A 24145-nucleotide genomic window follows, 5' to 3' on the forward strand; every position below is an offset into this window, starting at 1 on the left:
CCAAAGCCATCTCTTGACTCCACAGTCCCCTCCTGTCTGCACAGCCCTTATTCCCACAGTCACTGCATGTCCGCACTACATCATCCCCTGTCCCCAGTATCACCCCCTGCCCCACAGTCACTTTAAGTCCCCACTACACCATCCCCGTCTCCAGTGCCACCCTCTGCCCAGTGTCACCGCATGTCCACAATGTCTCCTTCTGTCCCCACAGTCACTCCCTGCCCCCGTCGACCCCCGTGTCACCCCCTTTCCCTGTAACCCCGTCTGCCCGTCACCCGTGTCACCCCCATCACCTGTCAGACCCTCCCCGTCACCTCCTCTGTCTCATCCCGCCCCGTGTCATTCCCTACCACCTCCTTTCCCTGCCACCTCTCCCTGTCCCATCCTGTCCCGGTGTCACCCCCCGTCCCACCCTCCGCTGTCCACTCCTGTCCCCTCGCCCCTCCCACCCGTCCATGATGTCACCCGGTCTGCGCATGCGCAGGGCGCGTGGCGAAGCCGTGCCCGGCTCCGGGCGGGGCGGGGCGGTTCGGCTCCATCCGGGTCCTGCCCGGGCCGGGCGGTGCGGGCGGCGCGAGCCCCGGCGGGACAGCGCGGCGGCGGGTGAGTGTGGGGGGCGGGAGCCCCCTGGGGGGCCGGAGGACCGGAACCCCCCCGAGCGCCCATATGGGGGGCGGGGACCCCCCCTGGGGACCCCCATGTGGGGTGGGACCCCTCCCTGTGCCTTGTTCCGTGGGGAAGGGACCCCTCTCCATCCCCCTTGTGTGCCTGCGATCCCTTCCTGTGCACCCCTCTGTGGGGCAGGGTCCGTCTTTCATCCCCGCTTTGGGCAGAACCCTCCCTCTGTGCCTTGTTCTGTGGGGAAGGGACCCTCTTCCAGCCCCTCTGTGGGGTGGGACTTTCCCCTGTGCCTTGTTCTGTGTGGAAGGGACCGTCCTCCACACCTTGTGTGCGGTGGGACCTCTCCCTGTGCCTTGTTCTGTAGGCAATGGTCTGTCCTCCATCCCCTCTTTGGGCTGTACCCTCTCTCTGTGCCTTGTTCTGTGGGGCAGGGTCCCTCCTCCATCCGCTCTTTGGGCAGGACCCTCTCTCTGTGCCTTGTTCTATGGGACAGGGTCTGTTTTCCAGCCCTCTGTGGGCAGGACCCTCTCCCTGTGCCTTGTTCTGCGGGACAGGCTCCCCCTCCATCCCCACTGTGGGGCAGGGGCACCCCCTCCTCAGCAGCTCCCATGGGGGACAGGGTCCCTCCCTCTCTGCTCCACAGTCCCCTCTGGGGTAGGGACCTCCACGGGGCAATGGAGCAGCCCCCATATCCCGCAGACCCCTAAGGGGAGACTCTCAGGGTGTCTGGGCTGTGCTTTTGAGGTGTCTGGCAGCACGGTAGTGGTGCCATAAAGCCCCGGTTATGGGGCAGAGGGGACAGCCCTAGGGCACAGCTCTGGACCGTGGACTGGGACTGCATCACCCCGGAGGGATGGAGGAGAGGGCTGGGGCGGCACAAAGGGACAGGGGGCATGTCCCCACCCAGCGCCCATCCTGCCTGGACCCTCTTGATGAGGGGGAGCTCCTGGGGGTCCCACCCCACGCTCAGTTCAGGGTCCCCAGGTCACCTCTGTTCCCGGTAGCCGCTGGCTTGGAATCAGACACGTCCCCTTGCTTTCCTGGGGCCAAGACAGGACGCTGCGGGTTTCTTCGGCTTTAAAAGAAAACCAAAGAAAAAACTACCCAGAAATGGGAAAAGCTGCTTTTTTGGAGTTACACTGGGCTGCTGTTCCTGCCGTGCCGGCACGTCCATACCCTCCCTGCATCCGTCGCTTTGTAAGGGACGTGCGTGGGACCCTGGGGACTGGAAACCAACGGGTAAAAATGGACCTCCTGCGGTTTGGGGTTTTGGTTTTTTGTTTGTTCAGTTCAGCCTGTCTTTGTCTTCGCCGGGGTGCACGGAGGAGAACACGCGTGGGTCTTGGTCACTTCACGAGCGGCACCGGCTCCGTCGGATGTGCCATCGAGTGTGTCTGAAGGTTGCTTCCCCCCTCCCGTGCACACCTTTGGCAGGAGGCTTGGATGATAGCTTGCTCTGGCACGGTCCTCGCCTTTGATCTCGAGTTTCCTGCCATGGATAACGTGTTCGGCAACACGCGAGCCCGGCTCGGCAGCTGCCGGGGAGGGCGATGCGGGTGCCTCCTCCTCCTCGTCCCGGTTTTCCCCAGCTGGCTCCTGCCTACAGCTCCCGGCTTTCCTTTGTTTCGGGTGCCGCCAGGACGGCTCTCACAGCCCAAGGATGCTCTGAACGGAGCAAAGCCAAGCACAAAAAGACACCCCCCCCCCCCCCCCATCCCTTTGTTTCCAGGCGTTTGCGGGCTCAGCTGGTTTTTTACACAGCGGCGTTTCATGTGCCCAGGCAGATAAACCGACTACTCAATGTCTCTTCTTTTTTATCCTATTCTGAGTTATTTTGGGTGCTTTAGTTTGCAGGGAGCACATCCCAGCTGCAGGCTGTGCCGGAGGGATGCGGCAGCTTCCTGGGAACGGGGTGAATTTGCCAGAAGTATAACTGGAACATCTCGTGGTTGTCCTCTGGTGTCCTCCTCGCGTCTCCTCGGGTGAGCAGAGCCATAAGCTCTCGGCACCACACTAAAATCTGGGATCACCAGCCCTTCTCCTGGGAGAACTCTGACCCTGGTTCGCATGACCTGCTGCCAGCAGCAGCTTTGGGGACAGAGGAAGGTGAACAAAACCCAGGCCCATGCTCAGCACTGATGGCTGAAATCAGCTTTTTTTTTTTATATATGTCCTTGACTCTATAGAAAGCAAAATATAAGTTCTAATATTATTATCAGCATTATTTTTTAGATTCCTACTGCTGTTTTATTTCCCTCAGGTGTTGGGTTTAATAGCAAAACCATCACCTGAATTCATTTGAGTGCTATTTTTTTTCACGACAGATGTACACAAAGCACCTTGACCGTGTCAAACAGCCCCTGAGTAAATTGGGTTGTTTGCTCTATTACTTTATTCATACAGGTTCGATGCTCCAGCTGATGCATCTGGAGTGCTGTGCCATCTGGAGCAAAAATTAAATACAAATTTGGCCCCTGGCCTGGAAAAATAACAACCCTGTGCCCCACTGATAATTGGCAGTGGAAGGATAGAGCCCCTGACAGAAGAACTGCTTGGAGGCAATGTGGAAGGAACTCAAAATGCACTAATTGAGGTATTTAAAACATATTAAAAAAGGGAAAATAAATGCTTCCAGCCCCGTGTGCCGGAAGGAGGGATGATGTGATCTTGTTACCAAGTCACGGGGCTGATACAGGCAGGTGATGGTCCTGGTCCTGGGTGGGTGGTGGAGCTGCTGGAGGTGTGTGGTGGTGATTTCCCACATCTCCCAGCCTTGCTGCTGAAGGAAATCCCCTCCACAACCTCACAAAGCTCTGTTCCACCACTACTTGGCTCAGGTTTGCTAATTTTGTCCTCATTCACCAAGGCTGGGTTGGACACTCCAGGTCTGCTGCTTGGGTTGCTGGCATTGCTGTTTGGTCAAAGGCTGTCTCAGATTTGGGGGGAACAAGATGTGGAGGTGGGTCAGCTCTGCAGGAACTTACTGGTTGTGCATCCCAGGCTCAGATCCAGTCACCTCCAGGTGTGATTGGAGATAACTGTGATGGACTAGCCGTGAAGGACACCTTGGGGCCAGCGTGCTCTGAATGTTGTGGGATCTGTTGGACCTTCAGATGAGGAATACTATGTGCCAAATGGGAAATAAGATGATGGCTGCTGGTTGCTGCCACTGTTCTTGGCTGGAGAGGGGTCCTGGCCCTGTCCTGGGGGAGAAGCAGGTGATGGAGCAGAGGAGGAGGAGGATTCCATGGTGAGGAAGCAGCAGAGCTGCTCAGGACTATGGAGTTGAAGCAAGCCTGAAGGTTCTACCCAAGAAGAGCCGACTTCCAGCTGCTTTCCTGGACTAAACAATGTGTGGGATTACAGGAGGGTACCTGGCTTTGCTAGGAGGGCTTTTGTGCTTCTGGGCCACCTCTCCAGGTGTTCCCTGTTGGGTCACCCCTTCCAGTGACCTGCTGTCAGCTCCACTTGGGTTGTGTGGCAGAAGATGTGTTGTGAGTGATTCACTCATAGCCATGGATGTGGAAAAGGTGGAGAGAGGCACAGCTGGTGCTCATCTCCTGTTCCCACCACCTGCACCTGGAGCCTTCTGCCTGGGGATGACAGGGCTGAGACACGGTCCTCCCCCAGCTTGCCAGACTCCTGCTGCACAGTAAACCCAAACAAGCCCATTCTTCTGGCCTTGGCAGGAGGTGCAGATCCTTCTGGTGGTCCTCAGCCAATTTGGACCGTTGATGTGGAAGCCTGGAGGGTATTTTTTTGGGGGTTGAAGCTCTCCCAGGTCTCAGCAGAGGTTGGTGTGGTGGAGCTGGGTTTGTTTGTTTTTGTTCCTGCAATCATTCCTCTTAAAGCCGAGTGTTGTTGACACAAGATAAGATCAGCCGTCACAGCCATCCCCTCCCCCGTCACTGTTCACTGTTGCCCTGGAACCGCTCAGACTCAGGTCGGGAGTGGCCGTCCTGGTGTGCCCGTGTCCCCACCCCGAGTCGCTGACAGGGCTCTGAAGCGGCATCAGTGATGATGTGATACGGGGCTTATCTGCAAGTGAGCCCAGTCATCGCCTGAGCCCGGCGGGTGCCGCTCGCTGGGTTGAGAAATGCCAGTGATCCTATGGAAAACGTGCTCCAGGAGAGGATCCAAACCGACATGGTTTTGCTACAGCCATGGGCAGTGGTGATCTGCTTCCTGACCTGAGGGATGGGAAAGCCTTGACCTTGACAGTGGGATGGAGCAGTGCCTATTCCTCCATCCTGGGATGCAGCAGTCCCTGCTGGAGATAGAGCTGCATCATTTATGGATGCTGTTCCCTCTGCAACAATAACACGGGCAGTGTGTCATTTTTCTACTTGTCTGGCATGTTTAAATTCCATCAAAGAACAAAAAACAATCCTAAAGGGTTCCAACCACATGTGGAGGGCTCCTGTGTCCTGCTCACAAATGGTTGTGGTGCTGAAGGGATGGTGAGGGGAGAAAAGCCCAGCCCTAATGCCAATGCATGGATGGGCAGTGGGAGCTCATGGACCACATTAGCTGCAAACAGCTGGCTCAGCGTAGCCGAAGGCTGTGAGGTCTCAGGTTGCTCTGCTGCCGCAGCTACAGCTGGATCAGCCTGTGGAAAAAGCAGAGACACCAAGGAGCAGCGAGGGCAGGGTGGTGGGAAGCCTGGGCATCCTGCCTTTTCTGCTCCAGCTTCAGGACTGTGAGTGTGAGAAGCAAGCAGGAATGACTTCTCCAGGGTTTTTTTGGCTTTTTTTTTTGGTTGTGGGTGGGTTTGCAGGACACCAGGACTGCTGACAGCAGCTGGGGTTCTCCTGGCTCCAAGGGGAGAAAGGATCTTTGCACGGGATAATCCTGGAGGCCCACCCCAGTGTTTGAGGGACAGCGTGCTAGCCAGGTCCTTCAGTCTGCTGTCTCCATGGAGGCAAGGGATGGAGATCCACGTGGCAGCACAGCCACAAGGGTTATTGATGTGTTGGAAACCATGAAAGTCCCTGAGAATGGTCACGTAGGAATTGGGACTTCTCCAAAAAGGTAGTGGGATTGATAACCCAACTGAAGTACACCATGCCAATGCCCACAGCGTGGTCACCAACAGGAGAAGGAGCTGGAAGCCACTGTGAATCAGGAAAGCTGTGACATCGTTGCCAGCACAGAGGCATGTGGGATGACTCAAAGGAATGGATTGCTGCAATGGATGGGGATAACTTTCCATCATTTACCAGCAGCCCTGGCTAACTGGGAGGTCCCAGCTGGCTGGAAGTGAGCAGATGTGACACACAGCTACAACAAGGGCAGGAAGGAGGATTTTGGGAACTACGGGGCTGTCAGTCAGGTGACAGGAGCAGATCACCCTGAGTGCTGTCACGCAGCACAAACAGGGCCATCAGAGGAGCAGCCAATGTGAATTTGTGATAGGCAGGTCCTGCCTGACCAACCTGATCTCCTTCTATGACAAGGTGATCTGCTTTGGTGGATGAGGGAGGGGCTGTGGGTGTGTCTCTCTGGACTTTGGCAAGGCCTTTGACACCACCTTTTCGTGGAAGGGGCAGGAGTCACCATCCCTGCAGGGATTTAAAAGCCGTGTAGAAGTGGCTCTTGGGGACATGGTTTAGTGGAGGCCTTGGCAGTGCTGGGTTAGCAGTTGGACTTGATGGCCTTAGAGGGCTTTTCCAACCTAAACGATTCCATGATTGTGTGATTTTATTATCCCCTCAGAGGATTAATCCCGCCGCTAATGCAGCTTTTCACTCACAAAGCACTTTAGAGGAAGTCACGCCAGGAGAGCGCTTGGAGAGAGAAACTGAAAGTGCTGAGCAGGAGGCAGCTGCCCTCCTGATTCCAGCCCTCCCACTGTCGCTCTCCCAGCCTGTGGAATAGGAGTGGGTTTCACAGCTTCTTGGCTCACGGGAGTATTTCGGGGAAAATACAAGAGCTCCGTGGCCGTGCGGCTTCCCAGGCGTGGAACCCGAGGGATTTCAGCTTTCCCATCGGTCCACTGAAATCCAGGAGGAGCGGCCCGGCAGGTGAGAAAGTGGGTGAAGCCAAATTACCCATCAGAACGGAGTGGGAGCGATCAGAGTCTCCCACCCGACAACTTCCAACTACAGCAAATCCACCCGAGTGGATCGTGCCTCCCGCTGACCGAGGCTCTCGGAATTAAATTGCCGGGGTATTGTAAGGATCGAGTTAAACTTCTCTCCACGCAGAGCTTTGTCCCGAGCAGGCAGATATTTCCTCGGCGCTTTAACGATTCCCATTTTCCTATTGTTCCCTATAAAAACCCGTCGCCAGGCTGGGCTTCCCCCGAGGCGATTTCCTGGCTCCGCTCAAACGAAACTGCGGAGTTGGGGTTTTTCTTTCGCTTTTTAGTTGTGAAGTGTTGGATGACGACCCGGCATTTCGCTCTCTGAGATAAAAGATAAGGCTTTTGGAGGCTGTGTCGGTGGTGGCCATCCGAAGTGGGATGGGATTGTGTGGTGTTGGGTGGTTTGGGGGCTGAATAAATCGGGATGAGCTAGCTAGAGCCCGTCTGCTGGTGCTCGTGTGGGTTGTGTGTCTGTCAGCTGAGCCCTGCACCCCAGTCTCGCTTGGCATTCACACCAAAACACCCTCACCTTTGTGCTGAGCGTTGTTTGGGGGCGGCACTTCGGGAGTAAAAGCAGGAAAAATGGATTATTTTCTTGGCTGTGGCTTTGCCTGGGGGGTGCTGAGTTGTCGTGTGCTTCTGATCGTTCTTGGGGCTTCCTCCTTGTATCCTCCTCCTGAAGCATGTTCCCCATGCAGCTGCCAGTGATGCAGCAGGAGGAACGTGTCAAGGAGGTGATGGGAAAGGCCTGGGATGTGTTGCAGCCAGGTGAGAGGAATGGAGCTGGAGACAAGCCTGGCATCAGGTGGTTTATTCCAGCCTTGGATGCTAAAGCTGGGAGTGGGAGTGTTGCAGGGAGTTAGGAGATGGCTGCATGGGGACAGTGGGTGTTTTCCCAAAGCCAAGTGAGTATTTGTGCCTAAAGACTAAAAATTACGTGGTCCTGCAGAAAAATGGACTGGAGAAGAGGGATTTTGCTGTCATCCCATCAGGCGCCTCCAAAAGGAGGGTTTTTAAGACAAGCACATGAAATTGAGGCTTTATTTACACTGAGGTTGGCACTTGAGTGTCTTTAAGTTTCATTTTTGGATGGAATTTAAAAGAGCAAAGAAGTAAGCACTGAAAAAAGTTTAGTTTCTTTCTTAGAAAACGTCTGCTTTCTAACAGAAGTTGCTTTTCCTTTCCCAAAGATCCCCCGAATCCTTTCTGCTTCCTTTAGGTTTGATTTATCTCAGGTATTGATGTTCTGTGCTGGAACATCCAACTTAGTAGCAAACTGCTTGATATCAAACCCCAGATTGCACATTACCTGCTTCATCTTCTAAATCAAGTAATTTATTCTTCAGTATTATGAATCACTCATTGTGAGGGTAGCAGCAGATTCCAGCCTGTTTCCATGAAGGTGTCATGTTACATTTTCCTTATTAACCCAGGTCCTTGCTGCAAAGCCTTGCGGATGAAAGCTGCTGCCAAGCTGGGCACAACTTGGGTTTTGTTGCTCAGAGATTTTTCTCTTTTTTCTTGTTATTAAAATAGTGTTTTCCTAGGACACTGCAGAACAAGTCAGATGGTTGGGATGGATTTTTTTTTTTCAGCTGGAGCATCCATTTTCATAAGAGTTGGAGCCCAAAGATAGGTTGTGAAGCCCTGGCAGGTTGCTTGCCCAGGATGGGATCCTGTCTTTAGCCTCCTGTGGATAGACTGATCAGGCTTGCCTTGATACCCACATAATTCCAAACAACTCTCTGCAGCACTGGGCTGGAAATCCCCCTTTTCCACCCCAAAACCAGCCTCGGTGGGGGTTTCTCTGTGAGGACTCGCTGTGTGGCAGCCATCTCTGCAGGCTGCTCCACGCTTTTGTTTACATCTGGTAGAAAACTTCTTAAATTTCCTGGCAAGGGAGTAATTCTAATCCCTTTCAATGAGATCAACGGATTAGTGTCTCAGATGCTTATAAAATTGTGAGGATTAGCCAAGCCTCCCCCCCTTTTCTTTCTATGCCACGTAACATCATCGCCGCATTGTAAAAGGGGATCTCTGTGCTGTTACCAAGAGCTGAAGGAATTCCGGTGAGCCTCTGCGAATCCAAGCGTTTAAAAACCACATCTTCATCCTCTCCCTCGCTCCCTCTGGATTTTTGTGCAAGTTTTAGGGTGTTTTTCTCTTTTCTTCCAGCATCCCTGGCACCAAACCGCGGTAGCCGTTCAAGCAGATACGTTGGGTTTGCGTGGCTTGGCTGCGTTGCGGCGCCCGTGCAGGTAAGTAGGGAGCTGAGCCAAAGTTTTCCTTCACAGAGACTTGCAAATTCCCATCTTGAGAGGACCAGATCCCAAAAAACATGTTACTTCATGAGTTTGCCCCTCATTTCAAAGGATTTGGGCTTTTGTGGTCCATCCCCAGAGGGGAACGGCACTTCTGGGCCGACGGGATGCTCTCACCCCAACTGTTGAGAGCAGGATGAAACTCCACACACCCACATTCCTGCATCCTCTTAATTACAACCTGCACTTTCATTAGGACTTGCTCCCTAACCAGCTCTCAGGGAGCTGACAGGGAGGAGGGTTTCAAACCCTGTTGCCTCTTCCCTCAGGGCAGTTTTTAAATGCCTTTTCTCCCGGGTCGATGGTTGCGTGGTCGCTTGACCTGTGTGAGCAAAGTGATCCCGAACTGCCGAGTGGTAGGAGCTCGGAGCCAGGAATTCCTGGCCCTGGCCCAGTAGAGTTTCAGAGGCGAGCTTTTAAATATATACAAAGACAAGCTCATAATTTCCACTCTACTAATGAGGCCACGGCGTTTTCATTGAAATGTGCCAATAGGCGCCGTGGTGGTATTTTAGCAGCCTTGTACTGTGAATCCAAATGTGATTTAACATGGCAGCCCCCGCAGAGCCATGGAAAACCGGCTTCTCCCGCTGAATTTCAATGATGCTGCTCAGCGGCACTTCCCAAAAATCCCCTCGGCGGTGGGACTTCTCCTTGTGTTTCATCACGACAAAGCTTTTCCCCCACTTTGGTGAAGGTGGGAATGGGTTGAAAGAGGATATTTTAAGAGGGAAAAGTCTTAATTTAAAGCCTGCATTTAACAGATGTGTGGCTGGCTGGTGCGGGGCGGCAATTTAATAACCGGGCTGGCCAGAAATATCAGTAAATCATAGTAAAAAAATGGAACGTGAGGGCTCCAGACATCGTGTTTTCTCTTGACCTTTAAAAAGCCACTCGAAGCTGCCAGCCTGCTCGTTGCTAAGCCACCTTCTTAGTGCCACTCATATATTTTCCCTTCTACTAGGCGATTCAGCGCCTGGGAATTCGTGGAGATCTGATAGTAAACTGTTACACGCCTGAAATTCCCACTGGTGGTTTTTAGCTTTGTAGCCTTGAAGCGTTTGGAAAATATTTAGCAGGTTTTGTTCAGTCAGCTGCAAGGAAAATGTAAATTTTAGGTGACTCTCTCAAAAGTTTTTTTTTCTTTTTAAACAAGTTCTGCATCAGCAGCACAGCTGCAAATTGGGGTGTTGCTTATTTAGGGCTCAATTTATGAGGAACCCCAGTAAGGAGCAGCATCCCTGGGCAAAGGAGGGGTGTGGGTGGGTGATGCTGAAAATTTACACCTGGTTGTCCATCACCTCCTGGTTACAGACCCCTGGGGTATGGATACACACCTGGATTTTAGAATCCAGGAATCATGGAATGGTTCGGGTTGGAAGGGACCTTCAAGACCATCTCATTCCACCACCCTGCCATGAGCTGGAACACCTTGCACTAGACCAGGTTGCTCCACCCTGTCCTTGAACACTTCCAGGGACAGGGAGTCCACAAGCTCTCTAAACAACCTGTTCCAGTGCTTCACTAAGGTCCTTTCACTTTCTGCATCGCTCTAAGGTCAGGCCACGATTCCAGGAGAACAGGGAAGAAGGATGACACCCCATGGCAGCCCCCTCAGTGCTGAGACTCTGTGACAGAGGAAGAGATGCATTTATTGGGTTGCTGAATGTTTCTCTTCAGGCACCTCACTTGGCTGTGCAAGTCTGGCAGTGGAAAAGTTCCATTTTTCATTTCCAACTAAATTTTGAGGGGTTTTCCATCCTTGCAGCCACTCTTCTTGTGCCAATCCCATAGAGGTGAAGCAGCTTTTGTCCTGTATCCATATGACTCCCAGGAGGTTTTTTTGCTGGACATAAAGTGTTGCAAAACCTTTCCAGTCTCTGTTAGCAAGGGAGAAGGAATGATAAAAAAAATACTCCCCTAAATCCCGGTACTTGGGTCAAAACCAGGAAAGGGTGGGCTGACTGTGCAGCTCATTTTTTGGAAGTATTAGGAAAAATTGGGAACGGCAGTGACGTGGCATTGGTGTGGATTCCCAGCAGGCTGGGGTTTGGGATTGTCTGGGTTTTCCCGAAGCCCTTTTCAGGCTGTTAGGATTGTAAAATACAAATCTGGCCAGATCAAAGTGGGCTTGGGGGAGCGGCTGCTCCGTGGGATTTGTTTAGAGACTTCTTCCTGGTATCCAGTCACCAGCTTTTTCACTCTTCTCCATCCAGCTACCTCTTCTTCTTAAGTTTTACCTCAAATATAAATGGTGCAATTAAAAGGGTCCACAGAGTGCGTTCCTGAGGGCTGAAATCCAGGATCCGGGAGCAGACAGCGGCAGCATAAAGAGGAATTCTTCCCTCTCTGGCCTCATGCTGCTTTTCCACCACAAGGCTTTACAGCCATCTGGATCCCCTTTCAGATTATGCCCCCCCTCCCAAAAATCCATAACCTAGCAACCTTATTTAGTGTAAACGAGAGCATTCTGCCTTCCTGTTCCCCAATTGTGCCTGGCTCCTCCGACTGCCTTTATAGGACGGCTGCTGGCAGCTGTGATCCCATCACTGGTCCAGGGTGCTTGTCTCCAGCAGGATTTTGTAGGATTATTGGTCCCTGTGTGTTGCACTGATTATTATTTTTTTCCCCCTCATTAGAGGAGCTTAGGAAATGGAGGAAAAAAAGGGTTTCGGGAAGTTGTTTAATCCATCTGCTTCTCAGTATAAGAGTGGAGAGGGCAAGTTGCTCTTTGGCTCCATGGAAAGTGATTGGTTTTGGTTCAGCCTGAAGATGATTTGATCAGAGTGAGATTTTTTTCTTCCAGATGTGATATTTTGGGAGTCCCCATTGCTTCCCACAGCTCTGTGTCATCACCCGGGAATTTTCAAATTCCCTGGAGCGTTTAACACCAATTTTTCTACTCTGACCCTTCAGCTGCACAGGCTGCATGTTTCTCATGGAGTTTCCAATTTGCTTTCCTCAAGGAATCTGCTTGTTGAGGAAAACTGCAAACAAGGAAAAGCAACCACAAATGAAGGTGGGAGATTATTCCCACTTGTCTGTGCTCTCGTTGCTCTTTTTTGGGCTAAAATACACCCAAATTCAATAATGTGTGTCCCACGGCCTTCAGCCCGTAAGGGGAAGTGTGGTGGCTCCTGCCTTCTCCTTTCACCTCATGAGTACGAACAGGGCTGGGGGCAGGAGGAGGCAGCAGCACATCCTTTCCCACCACACTTTTGGGAGGAAGAGTCAGCTCACCAGGTCATGACGTTGGAGCTGCATGCCAGGAAAAGGGGGGAAAAAAAATAATTACAAATCCCCAAGGCCAAAGGGGAAAAATTCCTCAAGTGTTATTTCATCTCCGAGCAGTGGGTTGAGCTGTCCTTGGGCAGCTCGTATGAGCCTGTCCGAGAGAGGAGCTGCCAGCTCAGCTTCAAACCTTCTTGGGAAGCGATTCCCAGCTCTCATTCCTGATGGGAGCTCAAGCAGGGCTCTCCTCCAAACTCTGCTTCCCCCTCCTCCAGACTGTATTAAAAAGCGCTATTGATTTTCTTTTTTTTTTTCTGTTTATTTTTGCCTGTTTTCTTGGAACTTGCAAAATCAGCCCTGAGCAAACCTCTGGTTTGCTTTTCCAACAGCGCTGAGAGAAAGAACTTGACTTTACAGTGGGTGATGGGAGCTGCAGCTGACCCATTTCTGCACGTTTCTCTGCCAGTGGTAGCAAAAACATTTTCGCACTTAAAGGTTCTCTTCAGTTTTAAGGTTCTGGGATTAATTGTTTCTTAAACTGTCTGGAATCAGAAGGACTTGCTGGAAATTGCTACAGTTTCTACAGTTGCTACAGCACCCTACAGTCGTGCTGCTGGATGTTGCTTTCCTTAGATTTCCCCATTTTTTTCCAATTGCTTTGTCACGTTGTCACATCACTTTCTGTGTCCCCTGCCCAGAGGCAGTGGAGAGGGTTAAGGTTTTGTGTTTGGTGTCGGCCAGCTGGGGAATACAGCCAGGAAATTTCCTGATTCCAGTTCAGAAAAAGCATCGGATCTGCTCTCAGGGAGGAGGGATCAAAGGTCCGAAGTGCTTCATGCTTGGAGGTCAGTTTGGTTCCTTGGATGTCCAGGCACACAACAAAAGCCCACCACCACCCCCAAGCCTGCAGGCAGCCAAAATGGGGGAAACAAACGGGTTTTTGTTCTGTTTGACACCCAAAAGTTCTTTCTGTTGCTGTGATGGTGCCACATCACCCCAGCCGAGCTTTGCTGGATCCTGGTACAACCCTGCCTGTGGTGTGAGGGACCTGTTGGGATGTTCCCTCTTCCCAGCACATTAATCCCACTAATCAATAACACTGCCAAACCTTGCACCATCCCTCACGCTCCTCCATTCCCTGCCAGGTTTGTGGAGTGAAGGATCTGGGTCAGGTTGGGTGCTTGGAGCTAGCGCTGGATGTGACATCCCCATGGTAGCATTGTAGCTCTGTAAAATTGCATCATGCCAAGAGTTTTTGTTTTCTCCCTGTGCTCAATCCTGTTGTTCCCAGGTTTTGGACAGCAAAGGCCATTGCTCCTGGCTGGAGCAGTGCTGAGTTTTCCCCCCACTCCATGCCAGGCAAAGGTGATGCAGCCGCGTGGCATCTCTGTGGTGACAGCGATGCTGGTTTGGGGTTGGCTCTGCAGCTGCCTGTGATTTTCCCATCGCCAGGCTGCAGATCCTGGTGCTGGACCAGCTCCAGAGACAGAGCTAAAGGAAATTCCTTCCAGCTGCTTGAGGTCAGGGCTTCGCTTTGCTTTTGGGGTCCACGAGGGGCATTTTTTGCCTGCAAGTTAAACGCGGGTGTCTCTGGCTGCTGCTTCTTAACACCTGGAAGAATGTTTTCTTTTAAATATTATCCCGTTAGTCATAGCCATTAAATAACCTGCCTGTTGTAGAATCATTCCATGGAAGAATACCCTGCTTTGCAACACAACTTGGGCTGTTTCAGAAAGGTCTTGTCAGCTGCTCCCTGTTTAACTTTCAACCGAGTTAATAACGCTTTTGGTTAAACCTGTCTGAAACACGTTGCGAAACGCCTTTGAAACTCGAGACGCCGTTGACGCCCGCTTGAAACCTTTCCCATCAATAAAATATTTCAGCTTGGAGTTTGGCCACAGCTTAGCATTCACTTTTCCCTGAGATTCGTGATTTCAGGCCTGCCTGTGTCTGGCTCCGCTGGATATTTGAAGCTCAGTGTTTCCCGGAGATGGGTTGGCTTTGCCAGCCTGGCCGGTGGTATGCTCCGGCCACCAGCTCCATCCAGTTTCCCCAGTTAATGGCTGAGGAGACTCAGTCTGAGTTTGCTTTGAACCCCTGTGGAGAAAGTTGTTTGTCTTGAAAACATAAAGTAAATCCCTCTAAAAACAGGAGTTTTATTTACAACAGCAGAGGCAGAAGCCACCCCTCTGCCCAGCATGTGGGCTGTATTTAGGTGTGGTGATGCACAGCACATACATGGCCCCTTTATGCACTGATGTTATAAATAAATAATAATAATTTTTTTTTAATGGACAGGCAGCTCCTTTTAATACTCCAAGAAGGAGCATACACTTCAAATTCATGTGGCAAAGCAGCAGGAAAGCAAAAATCTGCAGCTTTCAGCCCATGGCATCACTTAAAGTGGCATCCCTGCTGTCACCCCCTGGCTTCAGGGACCACAGTTCTGTTTTGCTCCCCTCCTCCTCCCTGCCTCAGTTTCTCTACCTTTGAGAAGATAATTGCATCCTTTATTAATCCCTGTGAACGCTCTGGGTACGAGGCTGGCCCCACGAATTAAGTGCTGGCTGTGGCTCTAATGGGGATTAATTTGGCGACGTGGCTGCGCAAGGTTTGCCTTTCGCAGCCCAACGTGTAATCAAAGCGCTGAGACACCGGAGCTGACCTGTAACACTCCCTTCCTGGCTGCTTGATGGGCCATTAACCAGCACTTGGCTTTTAATTAAAGCTGGGTTTTGTCCTCCTTGGAGAAACGTGGATGTGCTTGGCCCCACGTGGCTGAGTCATTGGAGGGTGTAAGGAAGGAGATGTGGAGCTCAGGTTGTTCTGCATTTGTGCCTTGCTGCATCCCAGGACACCATTGTTCCTTGTTACTTTTCACAGAATCACAGAATTACAGAATCATGGAATGGTTTGGGTTGGAAGGGACCTTAAAGACCATCCAGTTCCAACCCCCTACCATTGACAAGGACACCTTTCACTATCCCAGGTTGCTCCTAGCCCCATTCAAGCTGGCCTTGAACACTTCCAGGGATGGGACAGCCACAGTTTCTCTGGGCAACCTGTGACAGTGCCCCTTTTTCTACGTGTAGCCTGTGTCCCCCCTCTCAGGGGCTTCAGGGACCTGCTGGAGGCCATGGATGCCCCACAAGCATCATCTCCCTGCTCTGAGATGCCTTGACCATGGAGAGAGCAACAGGGAGGCTTTTGTTCTGCACCAGAAACTTTTCATCCTTCTTTATGGCTCCTTTTTTATTTCTTTTGGCTGCGCCCTTGCAAATCTGAAGCAGATTAAAATACAGTTCCTCCCCCCTACTCCCCTTAAAAAAAACCAACCCTAAAGCTTGGCTGCTTGAAATCATCAGATTTCACTGGAGTCTTTTAAAGTTAACAGTTTCCTGGATCCTGGGCAGACTAACTGATTTTTCCCCTTTAACCTCTGTGTTTTTTGCTGTAACGTTTCTCAGCTGTTGCAGCAGGAGGGAGGGAGGACCAGGGCAGCTCTGATGTGGAGGAGGTTATTTCACACGGGGCTTGGATGAATCTGGTGCAGGACTCCCTGGATTTTCACCGCAGGGGACCAAAAGGTTGTCCCCAGGAGGTTGAGCCCCCATGATGTGGCTGGCAGGTAGGTCATGGCTGCATTCGTGAAGCCCCTTTGGGGCAAAATATTAGGGAAATGGTTCCACTGGAAGAGGAGAGTAGGATGCTGGAGGTTGGTCTGAGCTCTGTTTCTGCTGACTGTTTATTTGCTGAGGGCTCTGATGGTTTCTAGCTGTGCTCATGGATGTGGGGACTGGTGCAAGAGCGGCACAGCTCAGGTGCATACGACCATGAGGAATTCTTCTGGCTTGATGGGATTTGCTGCCCCAAATGCAGCCTGGATGTTCCTTACCTGCCACCTATGCCACGGAATCTCCTGGGGGGATTGCTGAGAAGAGCATCACAAGTTAAAAGAGTTGTAAAGAAAAGAAAAATAAAGAGTCCAGTGCTGGTTGGTTTTGTTGCCTCTCCTCCAAGACTTGTCTCTCCTTCCTTGCAAAAAGTCAGCTGGAGCTTTCCCAGACAGAGGACGTTTCTCTCGGGCAGTTGAGGAGCTGGAGGCAGCCATCCTTGGCCAAAGGCAGTGATTATCAGCACAAGCCCAAGGGCAAGGTGGGGCAGCCTTATCCTCCAGCCGAAACATCCTCGTGCCACGAGCATGACCGAGGGGAGCCGCTGAACCGTCCCAAATCCCTTTGACCCAGCAATCGGTGCGGGACTGAAACGCAAACCCAGCCCTGCAACGCCGAGCTGCGCATTAACTCCGCCGGAGCTGGGAACAAAGGTTTGGGGGCCGGATTGGGCTTTTTAAAATGTATTTGCAAAGCAAACCAGCTCAGCTGAGCGGAACAAGCGTCGGTGGAGGAGCGTGAGCTGCCGGGTGGTTGCTGGGCTATAAAATCCCATCCCCACCAGTGCTGGCAGGGGGATGTGCCGGTTCCCCGAGCTCTCGTAGCGTTTCCACGTTGGCTGGGAGAGTTCTGAACATGCGTGCTGGTCTCTGGAGGCTTTAATCAAATCCAGGCTCTACCAGAAGTTGCCTCGAAACTTCCAGCGAGCTGAGGAAACTGAAAGCAGCCGGAGCAAGGAGGCTCCCGGGCGGGTGTTTGATGCTGCAGGGATGTTGCTTTCAGCGAGGGGATAGTCCCGGTGAGGCAGCCGGGATGAGAGGTGAGTCTGCTCCCCGTGGGAAGTCAGAGGAGAGCCCACAGGGCTCGGCAAAAAAAGGGCCTCAAGGAGAAAAGGAGATTGGGGAGTGAGGATGCTGCTCGGAGGGACACTCGGAGGACACTTGGATTTTGGAGCGTCACTCCCTGGCACGTGTGGGTTCAGATCCCGCGGTTTCCTTCCCGTCTTCCCACCCCGTGCAAAATGAGGAGCTGTGCAATTACTGTGCTGTGGAAAACTCCCCGCTCCAGGGGAGGGTTTTGTTATCCCTCGGTGGTTTTATTTGGGAAACAGGGCTCAGACTGCAGGTACTTTCCTTGCTTGTAAAACTTCATCACACGCTGCTCTCCTGTGGGCAGAAGGGAAAACAAGGTGTATTTTTAACTTCCTTTTCTAAGCTGGGGGCAGGGGAACTTTATGCCAGCAACGGTTGTGATCATCTGAGGGTGAACGGTTCAGAGAATGATAGGAAGATAAGAGATAATAAATAAGTGCAATTAAAGTCCTGGGGGAGGTGATTGGCTGAAGTCATTATCCCAGGCAGCTGCTCGGGCTTTAATTGGGGCTCTCTGAGGGGAGGGAGGTTTTGGTCACGCGTCCCAGACGTGGGAGGTGACAGCCAAAAGTGCTGCCTCTCCCTCTCAGCCAGCGCTCGCCGGTGCCTTGGGGCTTTCCTGGGGGGAAGCAGCCTGGGCTGTGCTGAGGAGGAAAGCTGAAACCTGCAGAAGTGCTCTTAAACCACCAAACCTCTGTTTCAGATGGGAAAAGCAAACAAAGCCTCCTTTACAGAGTCCGTAGTTTCCCCATAATTTCTCTCAGTGGCACTGCAGTGAATGTCCTTGTCCTTTTCCTTTTCTTGGGGTGCACTGGGATAATGTGGACCCAGCCAAGCCCTGTGCTTGCTCGATGGTTTTGGAGGGGGGTTTCTATGGGATGAAGAGTTGGTCTTAGAAACCAGTAGAGGGGAAGGGAAGGCAAACCTGCCTTGCTCCAAGGCTCCCTGGCTGCTTTCAGTATTTTTACCCAGTTACTGTGGGGTTTGAGGGACACTGGCTGCTGCTGGGGCTGCTTGGATGCAATTCCCACCGTCCATCTCATCCAGCGTTTAACCTGAAGGATGATGTGTGAAAGGAAAAGAGCTGGAGGAGAAGCTCACGGTGGGAGAAGGAAAATCCCAGCCCCAGCTGATCCAGCCCTGCTTTGTTTTCAGGGTTACCAAGATGGGAACTTGGTTTTGGGCAAGGAGCGGGGAATGAGTGAGAAGTCATCTCCAGCCCCCTCCACCTCCCTTTGGAGGGACCACTGTCTGCAAAGTGCATCCCTAAGGAATGTCACATCCATGTGTTTCCTCCCTGTCTCCACAGCCTACCCATGAGCTCGGACTTCCAGCATTACAGTTTCAGGATGCCGAACATCGGGTTCCAGAACCTTCCTCTCAACATATACATCGTGGTTTTTGGCACAGCCATCTTCGTCTTCATCCTCAGTTTGCTCTTCTGTTGCTACTTGATCAGGTAAGGCAGTGTTGGAAGGGAATGTTCCCCAAGAGCTTCCCTGCTTCCAAGCCCATCACCAATCCCTCCATCCCAAAAAGAGGGTGGCAGCACCTTATCTTTTTGTGACATGTCTCGTGCCAACTTGCTGTCCCACAAAGCAGTCACGTTATCCACCTAAAACCAGGAGATACTCATATTGCTGAAACAGGCATGGAATTGTGGTCAGCTACTCAAAAAGCCTGGAAAGGGATGTTTTATGGTCCCTGCTTTCTGCTGAATGTTTCAACATGTTTCCCTCTGTAATGAGTAACTCATGTCCTGTGTGCCTAAGGAATGTTTAATACCTGCTCCGTTGGTTATTGAACACAAATTGCTCCTTCAACAGCACAGTTTGGGGATTAATGATGCAGAGTTGATGTGTTAATCTGAGCAATGGGGAGCGGGATGGGAGGGTTAAAGGTTGTTCCAGTTTGGGGCTTCTTTTAATTATTTAATGGGCCATTGGGGAGATTCTTGGGCTGCTAATTGAGAGGAGAAACTCTTCCTGATGGAGGCAAAACGAGGCAAGTGGGGAAAAAATGCAGTGCCTGGGAATGGAGGTTGTGGTGGAGATGAGTTGTGCTGATACCCTGAGATGGGGGGCTGGCTGTTCTTCAACCTGTGCCTGGGAGCAGAGGTCATCACTCTGCCAGCAGTGGCAGCCAAAATTCTGCATTCCCAGAGCTCTCCTCTCCAGCTTTTCCATCCCCCTTCCTTCCCCTCTGTCTTTCCAGCTGGCCTCAGCTCCCTGCAGTCTGTGTATCCGTCACATCCGCTCCGTGTGTTCCTGTAAAACAGGCACCCAGTCTCTCCTTGCACCACAGCAGCCAGTCCCACCAGGGTATCTATCCAGAGGGTGTTAAAAATATTTTATCCTGCTCTTTTAGACCAGGGAAGCGAGATTTCCATGTCAACCTTCTACATACTTGACAATTGCCACCCATTTTCAGTTCTGTGTGAAGCAAAACCTCATAAAAACATGCAGATGAGCCCAAACACAGGCTTACCCAGGGGTGATTTGGGCTGCTTGGGCATCATATCTTAATTTTTTTTCCCCACAATTATGCACAAGAAAAGGGTATTTGAAGGTGCAACACATCAGTCCAGCCCAGTCTGGGATGCCAGTGGGAGGGGATGCAAAAAAAATAGACCAGCGGTGTTCGGAAGGCTCAAGGACTTGTTTTGCTCCTGTGGAGCTCAAGTCTATATGGCTCAGTTAGAAAACTGAAGAGGTGTTTGGACTTTGAGAGTATTTTCCTGGGCACTCTCTGGGTGTGTTAATGCCCCAAAGAAGGAATAACAAGGAGTAATGTCTGGAAGGTCAAGCCAGAAAATCTTTAAATTTAGAAGCTGGAGGCGTGTTGTAAGAGAGGGAGGGTGAGTAACCGGTGAGAGAAGCCAGCAAGGAAGTGGCAAGTCCTCTGTCTCTTCACGTCTTTAAATCAAGACCGAGGACCTTTCTGGATGAGATGTTTTGGCTCCTGTTCCCGAGGTGCTATTTAGCAACCCATGATAGATGGGGAGTTGGATTAGGTCATCCAGTGATCCCTTTATAGCCCAAAACCCTAGAGAGACTCTACAAATGGCTCTTCAGACCTCCTCCCTGAACTCTTTTATTGGCAGAACAGAACCAAAACAGGATCCTGCAGCCCCCGTTGGGGAGGGTTTTGCCGTGCCAAGGGTTTGAGCTGTGCCAGTGTCCCGGGAGCATCCGCCTCCACGGAAGCTGCTGTGTCATCTCAGCTCATCTGGGATATAAAAGCCTGAGCTTTGGGGGGGTTTGGGAAGCGTTGTAGGTGGACAACAGGATGAGGACAACCCACCTGCAAGCGCAGAGAGACCAACAGAAGGACAGGATGGTTCCCTCCAGAGCTCCAGGGCTCTGCTCCCATCCATGGGGGTTCTTTGCAGGTAACAGCAGCTCCTGGCTTTCCCATAGGTGCAGCATCAACACAGCCCATCCTCTCCCTCCTTTCCCATAACTCCACATCTGCAAATACTTGGCAAACACCAAGCAAGGCTCATGACACCACCTTCAGGCCCTGGTTCTCATCTCCTGCTCTGGATCAGAGCATCCCCTGCAGCTCTCCCCACATCCCCAGCTGGGGAGGCATCCGGAGCGTGGAAGAGCCAATATCAGGTGTATTCACCCCAAATCGCAGAGCTGATGGCATGAAATAAAAGATGTGCTGGGGAAGGAGAGAGCACGGGCTGTGCTTTGCAGCTGTGTCAATACAGGCTGTGCTGCCCCACTCCAAGTGGAAGAAAAGCAACAGTTTTAATTGGATTGGCTCAAAACAGAGTCCAGTAGGAATTTTACAACAAAAATCATCATTGCCTGTGCACTGTTCAGGTGAACCTTGAGCTCTTCTGCTGCTGCAAACCACTCAGATCAGAGCACAGGTCCCTCATGGCTGCTGCCTCTGCTTGGCAAAATTACAGATAAAAAAGAAAGAACAAGGAAATGAGATTTTGCAGGGAGCTGGTTGTGTCTGATCTCTGGTGAATTAATGAAAGTGGTAAACTCGTGTTGCCTTCAGTCCCATAAATCCCAGTCCAGAAGGGTGCTGAGCTGAGCAATGCCATCCTCGCTCTGGGTGAAGGCTGCAGCATCCTCTCTCCCTGCTTTGCTGTGGATCATCCAGGGCTCATCCCTGATCAGCCTGGAGCAGCTCAAAGTCTCTGGGAGGCTCAGGGTACAAAGCCCCTAAAAAGCCTCTTTTTTTATAGGGCTGTTACCTTCTGCATTCAGACCTGCCAGGATCCAACATAGTGGTTGGGTTTTCTGTCCAGAGAAGGGAACGGAGCTGGGAAGGGTCTGGAGCAGCTGAGGGAGCTGGGAAAGGGGCTCAGGCTGGAGCAAAGGAGGCTCAGGGGGGACCTTGTGGCTCTGCACAAGTCCCTGACAGGAGGGGGCAGCCGGGGGGGGGTCGGGCTCTGCTCCCAGGGAACAGGGACAGGAGGAGAGGGAACGGCCTCAGGCTGGGCCAGGGGAGGTTTAGATTGGATATGAGGGAAAATTTCTTCACCCAAAGGGTTGTCCAGCCCTGGCACAGCTGCCCAGGGCAGTGTTGGAGTCCCCATCCCTGGAGGGATTTAAAAGCCGTGTGGATGTGGCACTTGGGGACGTGGGTCAGTGGTGGCCTTGGCAGTGCTGGGGGAAAGGTTGGACTGGATCATCTTAGAGAGTTTTTCCAACCCAAACGATTCTGTGAAGAGCCCAAGGAGCCCAGCTGAGCTGGGGACAGCCACACAATGATGGGATAAAAAGTCAGTGCCTGGGACCTTTCTACTCTTTCTACCATAAAGCATGAAATAAGCAGATCTTGGAGGTAAACCTGCAAAAGAATTTTCCTCTGCATTTTATTCCTGTAGTTGTTCACTTGCTGTAGGTGAGTCAGTCACCCAGAGAAGCAGGGTGCTCCCACTCCTGCGGGAAGCGATCCCAAAGCCCAGGAGAGGCGGTTGTTCCTTCAGGGAGGGTGACAGCACACAGGATCAGCAGCCAGGCACTGTGTGGTCCCTTATCTCGGTCAGACATCTGCCAGGAATTCCTCGGGAGTGGCAGCACTTGACACGAGATGGATGGAGCCGGCTCCAACTGGGAATAGCGCTTGCCAGGATCCGGGGTCTCCTCCTGACAGCTGTACCAGGCCCCACCAGGATCCATCTGGCCCAGGATCCTGGCTCAGAGAGAGGGAGGCAAGGAGGAGCAGGCTGAGCTTGCACACTTCAGCTGTGCTCGTGCTGCTCCCCAGAACCTCCAGGGAGGAGTTTTTTGGGAAAATCTCCCTGTCTGGCTCAGCACCAGCCCAGGGCATTGTAGATCCATGCTTACAGCACAGAGCTGTGCAGATCCAGGGCCAGGTGGCTGCTCCTTCCCCACCACTGCTCCAAGGTGCTCCAGTGGCTTTGGCTCAGGGGGGCCAAACCCTTGGTGGCCACTCAGTGCTCCACACAGACGGATGCTGCCTCCCATTCCGGGCGAGTTTTCCCTTGTCTGTGGTCTCCAGCCGCACGCCTCGCTTCTCCCCATCTGTGTTTCATAACCGCCTTCCCAGCCACCGGATCCCTGCGGATTGGGCCGGTTTCATCCTGTTTTCTCTATTGTTCCTGCATCTTCTGCTCATGTTTCTGCTCAGGGTCCCTGCCAGAGGGATGAGACCCCAGTCTCCTCCTCCTTCTATTCCTCCTCTTCCTCTCCTCCCTGCCTGCCGCAGTGTTTTCCATGGTTCACAGGCCGGTTCCTGCCAGGCAGCATTCTTGGAGCAGGAGGGATGGCTCTCTGTGAAATCTGGGACTCAGGGGCCGACTTTCTGCATCTCTCCCTGCAGCATTAAGGTGTATTTTTACCCATCCCTCAACTTATAAAGCCCATGACATTTTGGGGGAGGGTGTCAGACATAAGGAAATATTTTTCCATCCCATTTTTATAACTTCCCCACTGCAGTGTGGCAGGATTGGAAAACCCCCACGAGTTCAGGCTGAAACAGCCAGGGATTTCAGACAGCCCCCAGAATATTTTTGGAGAAAAGATATTCCAGGCAAGGGGGTTTCCCATCTGAAATCACACTCAGGGCTGGCTGGGGAAAATATTCCTGCGGCTCTCCAAGCCCTGCAGCCACACATTTACTCCGTATTGAAAGTCCTTGGCCAACTCTTCAGCTCTGGGGACTTCCCTCCTGAGTTTTCCAGGCACTTTATTAAATGCCATGTCTGGTTATGAGAGGCAATATTAGTTATTTTAATTTTAAATGTATTTATTTTAGGAACATAATGGGCTTCTCCAGCCAGTGGATGCCTGTGGAGTGCTCTGCTGGCTCTGACTCTGGAGAGGGGAGACTGGAGGGGGGGGGGGATGGAACCAGCACTTTGCTTGTGGCCTAAAATTCCTGCTGGACTTCCCACTACAGCAGGTGTTCTTGGAACAGTTTCATCCCATTCCTCTCCATCCCTCAGTTTGCTGCAGGAGTGGATGTTGTTTGATGGATCTTAGAATTGAGGATAAAGCCGAGTTTGAGGAACCCAGTGTCACCCGAGCAGTGTGATGGGGGCTTTGTTGGGAAACCTCTGGGCAGGGAATCTCCTTCCCTGTCCCTGCTGGAGTAGGAGCAGGGCTTTCCTCAGGTCTGAATCCCTGTCTCTTGGAAAACGGTGCCACTTCCAGTCTTGGAATTATTGCCAGCAGAAGTGGCTGGAAACTGAGGGGATTTATGGCAGATTGTGATTTCCTCACACGCTTTTTCTGGTCTTAACCATGTGGGTGATGTCTGCTCGGAAAATCAGGGAGACCAAAAGAGGGATAAGGGAGAAGTGTGCTTTGGGATGGAGATGTTGGTTTCCCAGCAGCAGGGAAAGCTGGATGTTGCCTAAACGTGTCGTTTCCTGTGACCATTCTCATTTCTGAAATAAAAAATTTAAAATATAACATGTTAAATCTGGAAAAGTGGAATGTTTGAGGTATTACAATAATCCCGACTTTTTGCCTGACCTCACGTTTCTCCCTGGTTTCACTGCAGGCTCAGGCATCAGGCACACAAAGAGCTTTACGCCTACAAACAGGTGAGATGATCCTCCAGCTTCTCTTTCCCTTCTCCCTAGTGCCAAATCCATCAGTTGTCCTTGCGCTGGTCCTCTCCTTG

At 51.9% G+C, this 24145-nt stretch overlaps 1 protein-coding gene across 5 annotated transcripts in view; it reads left to right on the forward strand.

Moving 5' to 3' along the window:
- Positions 1 to 523: 523 nt before the first annotated feature.
- Positions 524 to 24145, forward strand: part of RNF24 (ring finger protein 24) — a 28972-nt gene continuing 5350 nt past the window's right edge. Inside the window, exons 1-4 of one of the 5 annotated variants that reach the window (XM_042053356.1) lie at positions 528 to 603; positions 8882 to 8964; positions 18333 to 18482; positions 24023 to 24065. In XM_042053356.1, coding sequence (XP_041909290.1) covers positions 18340 to 18482; positions 24023 to 24065 — 186 coding nt within the window. In that variant the 5' untranslated portion in view covers positions 528 to 603; positions 8882 to 8964; positions 18333 to 18339. Of the gene's footprint in view, positions 604 to 6288; positions 6645 to 8881; positions 8965 to 15654; positions 15887 to 15946; positions 16972 to 18332; positions 18483 to 24022; positions 24066 to 24145 lie in introns of those variants that run through there. The other 4 variants (XM_042053351.1, XM_042053355.1, XM_042053354.1 and 1 more) reach the window with 4 other exon arrangements.

The sequence above is a fragment of the Corvus kubaryi genome, unplaced genomic scaffold (genome assembly GCF_017639235.1).
Source record: "Corvus kubaryi isolate FWS band 111438036 unplaced genomic scaffold, C.kubaryi_AGA036_p1.0 split1-131, whole genome shotgun sequence".
Lineage (NCBI taxonomy): Eukaryota > Metazoa > Chordata > Aves > Passeriformes > Corvidae > Corvus > Corvus kubaryi.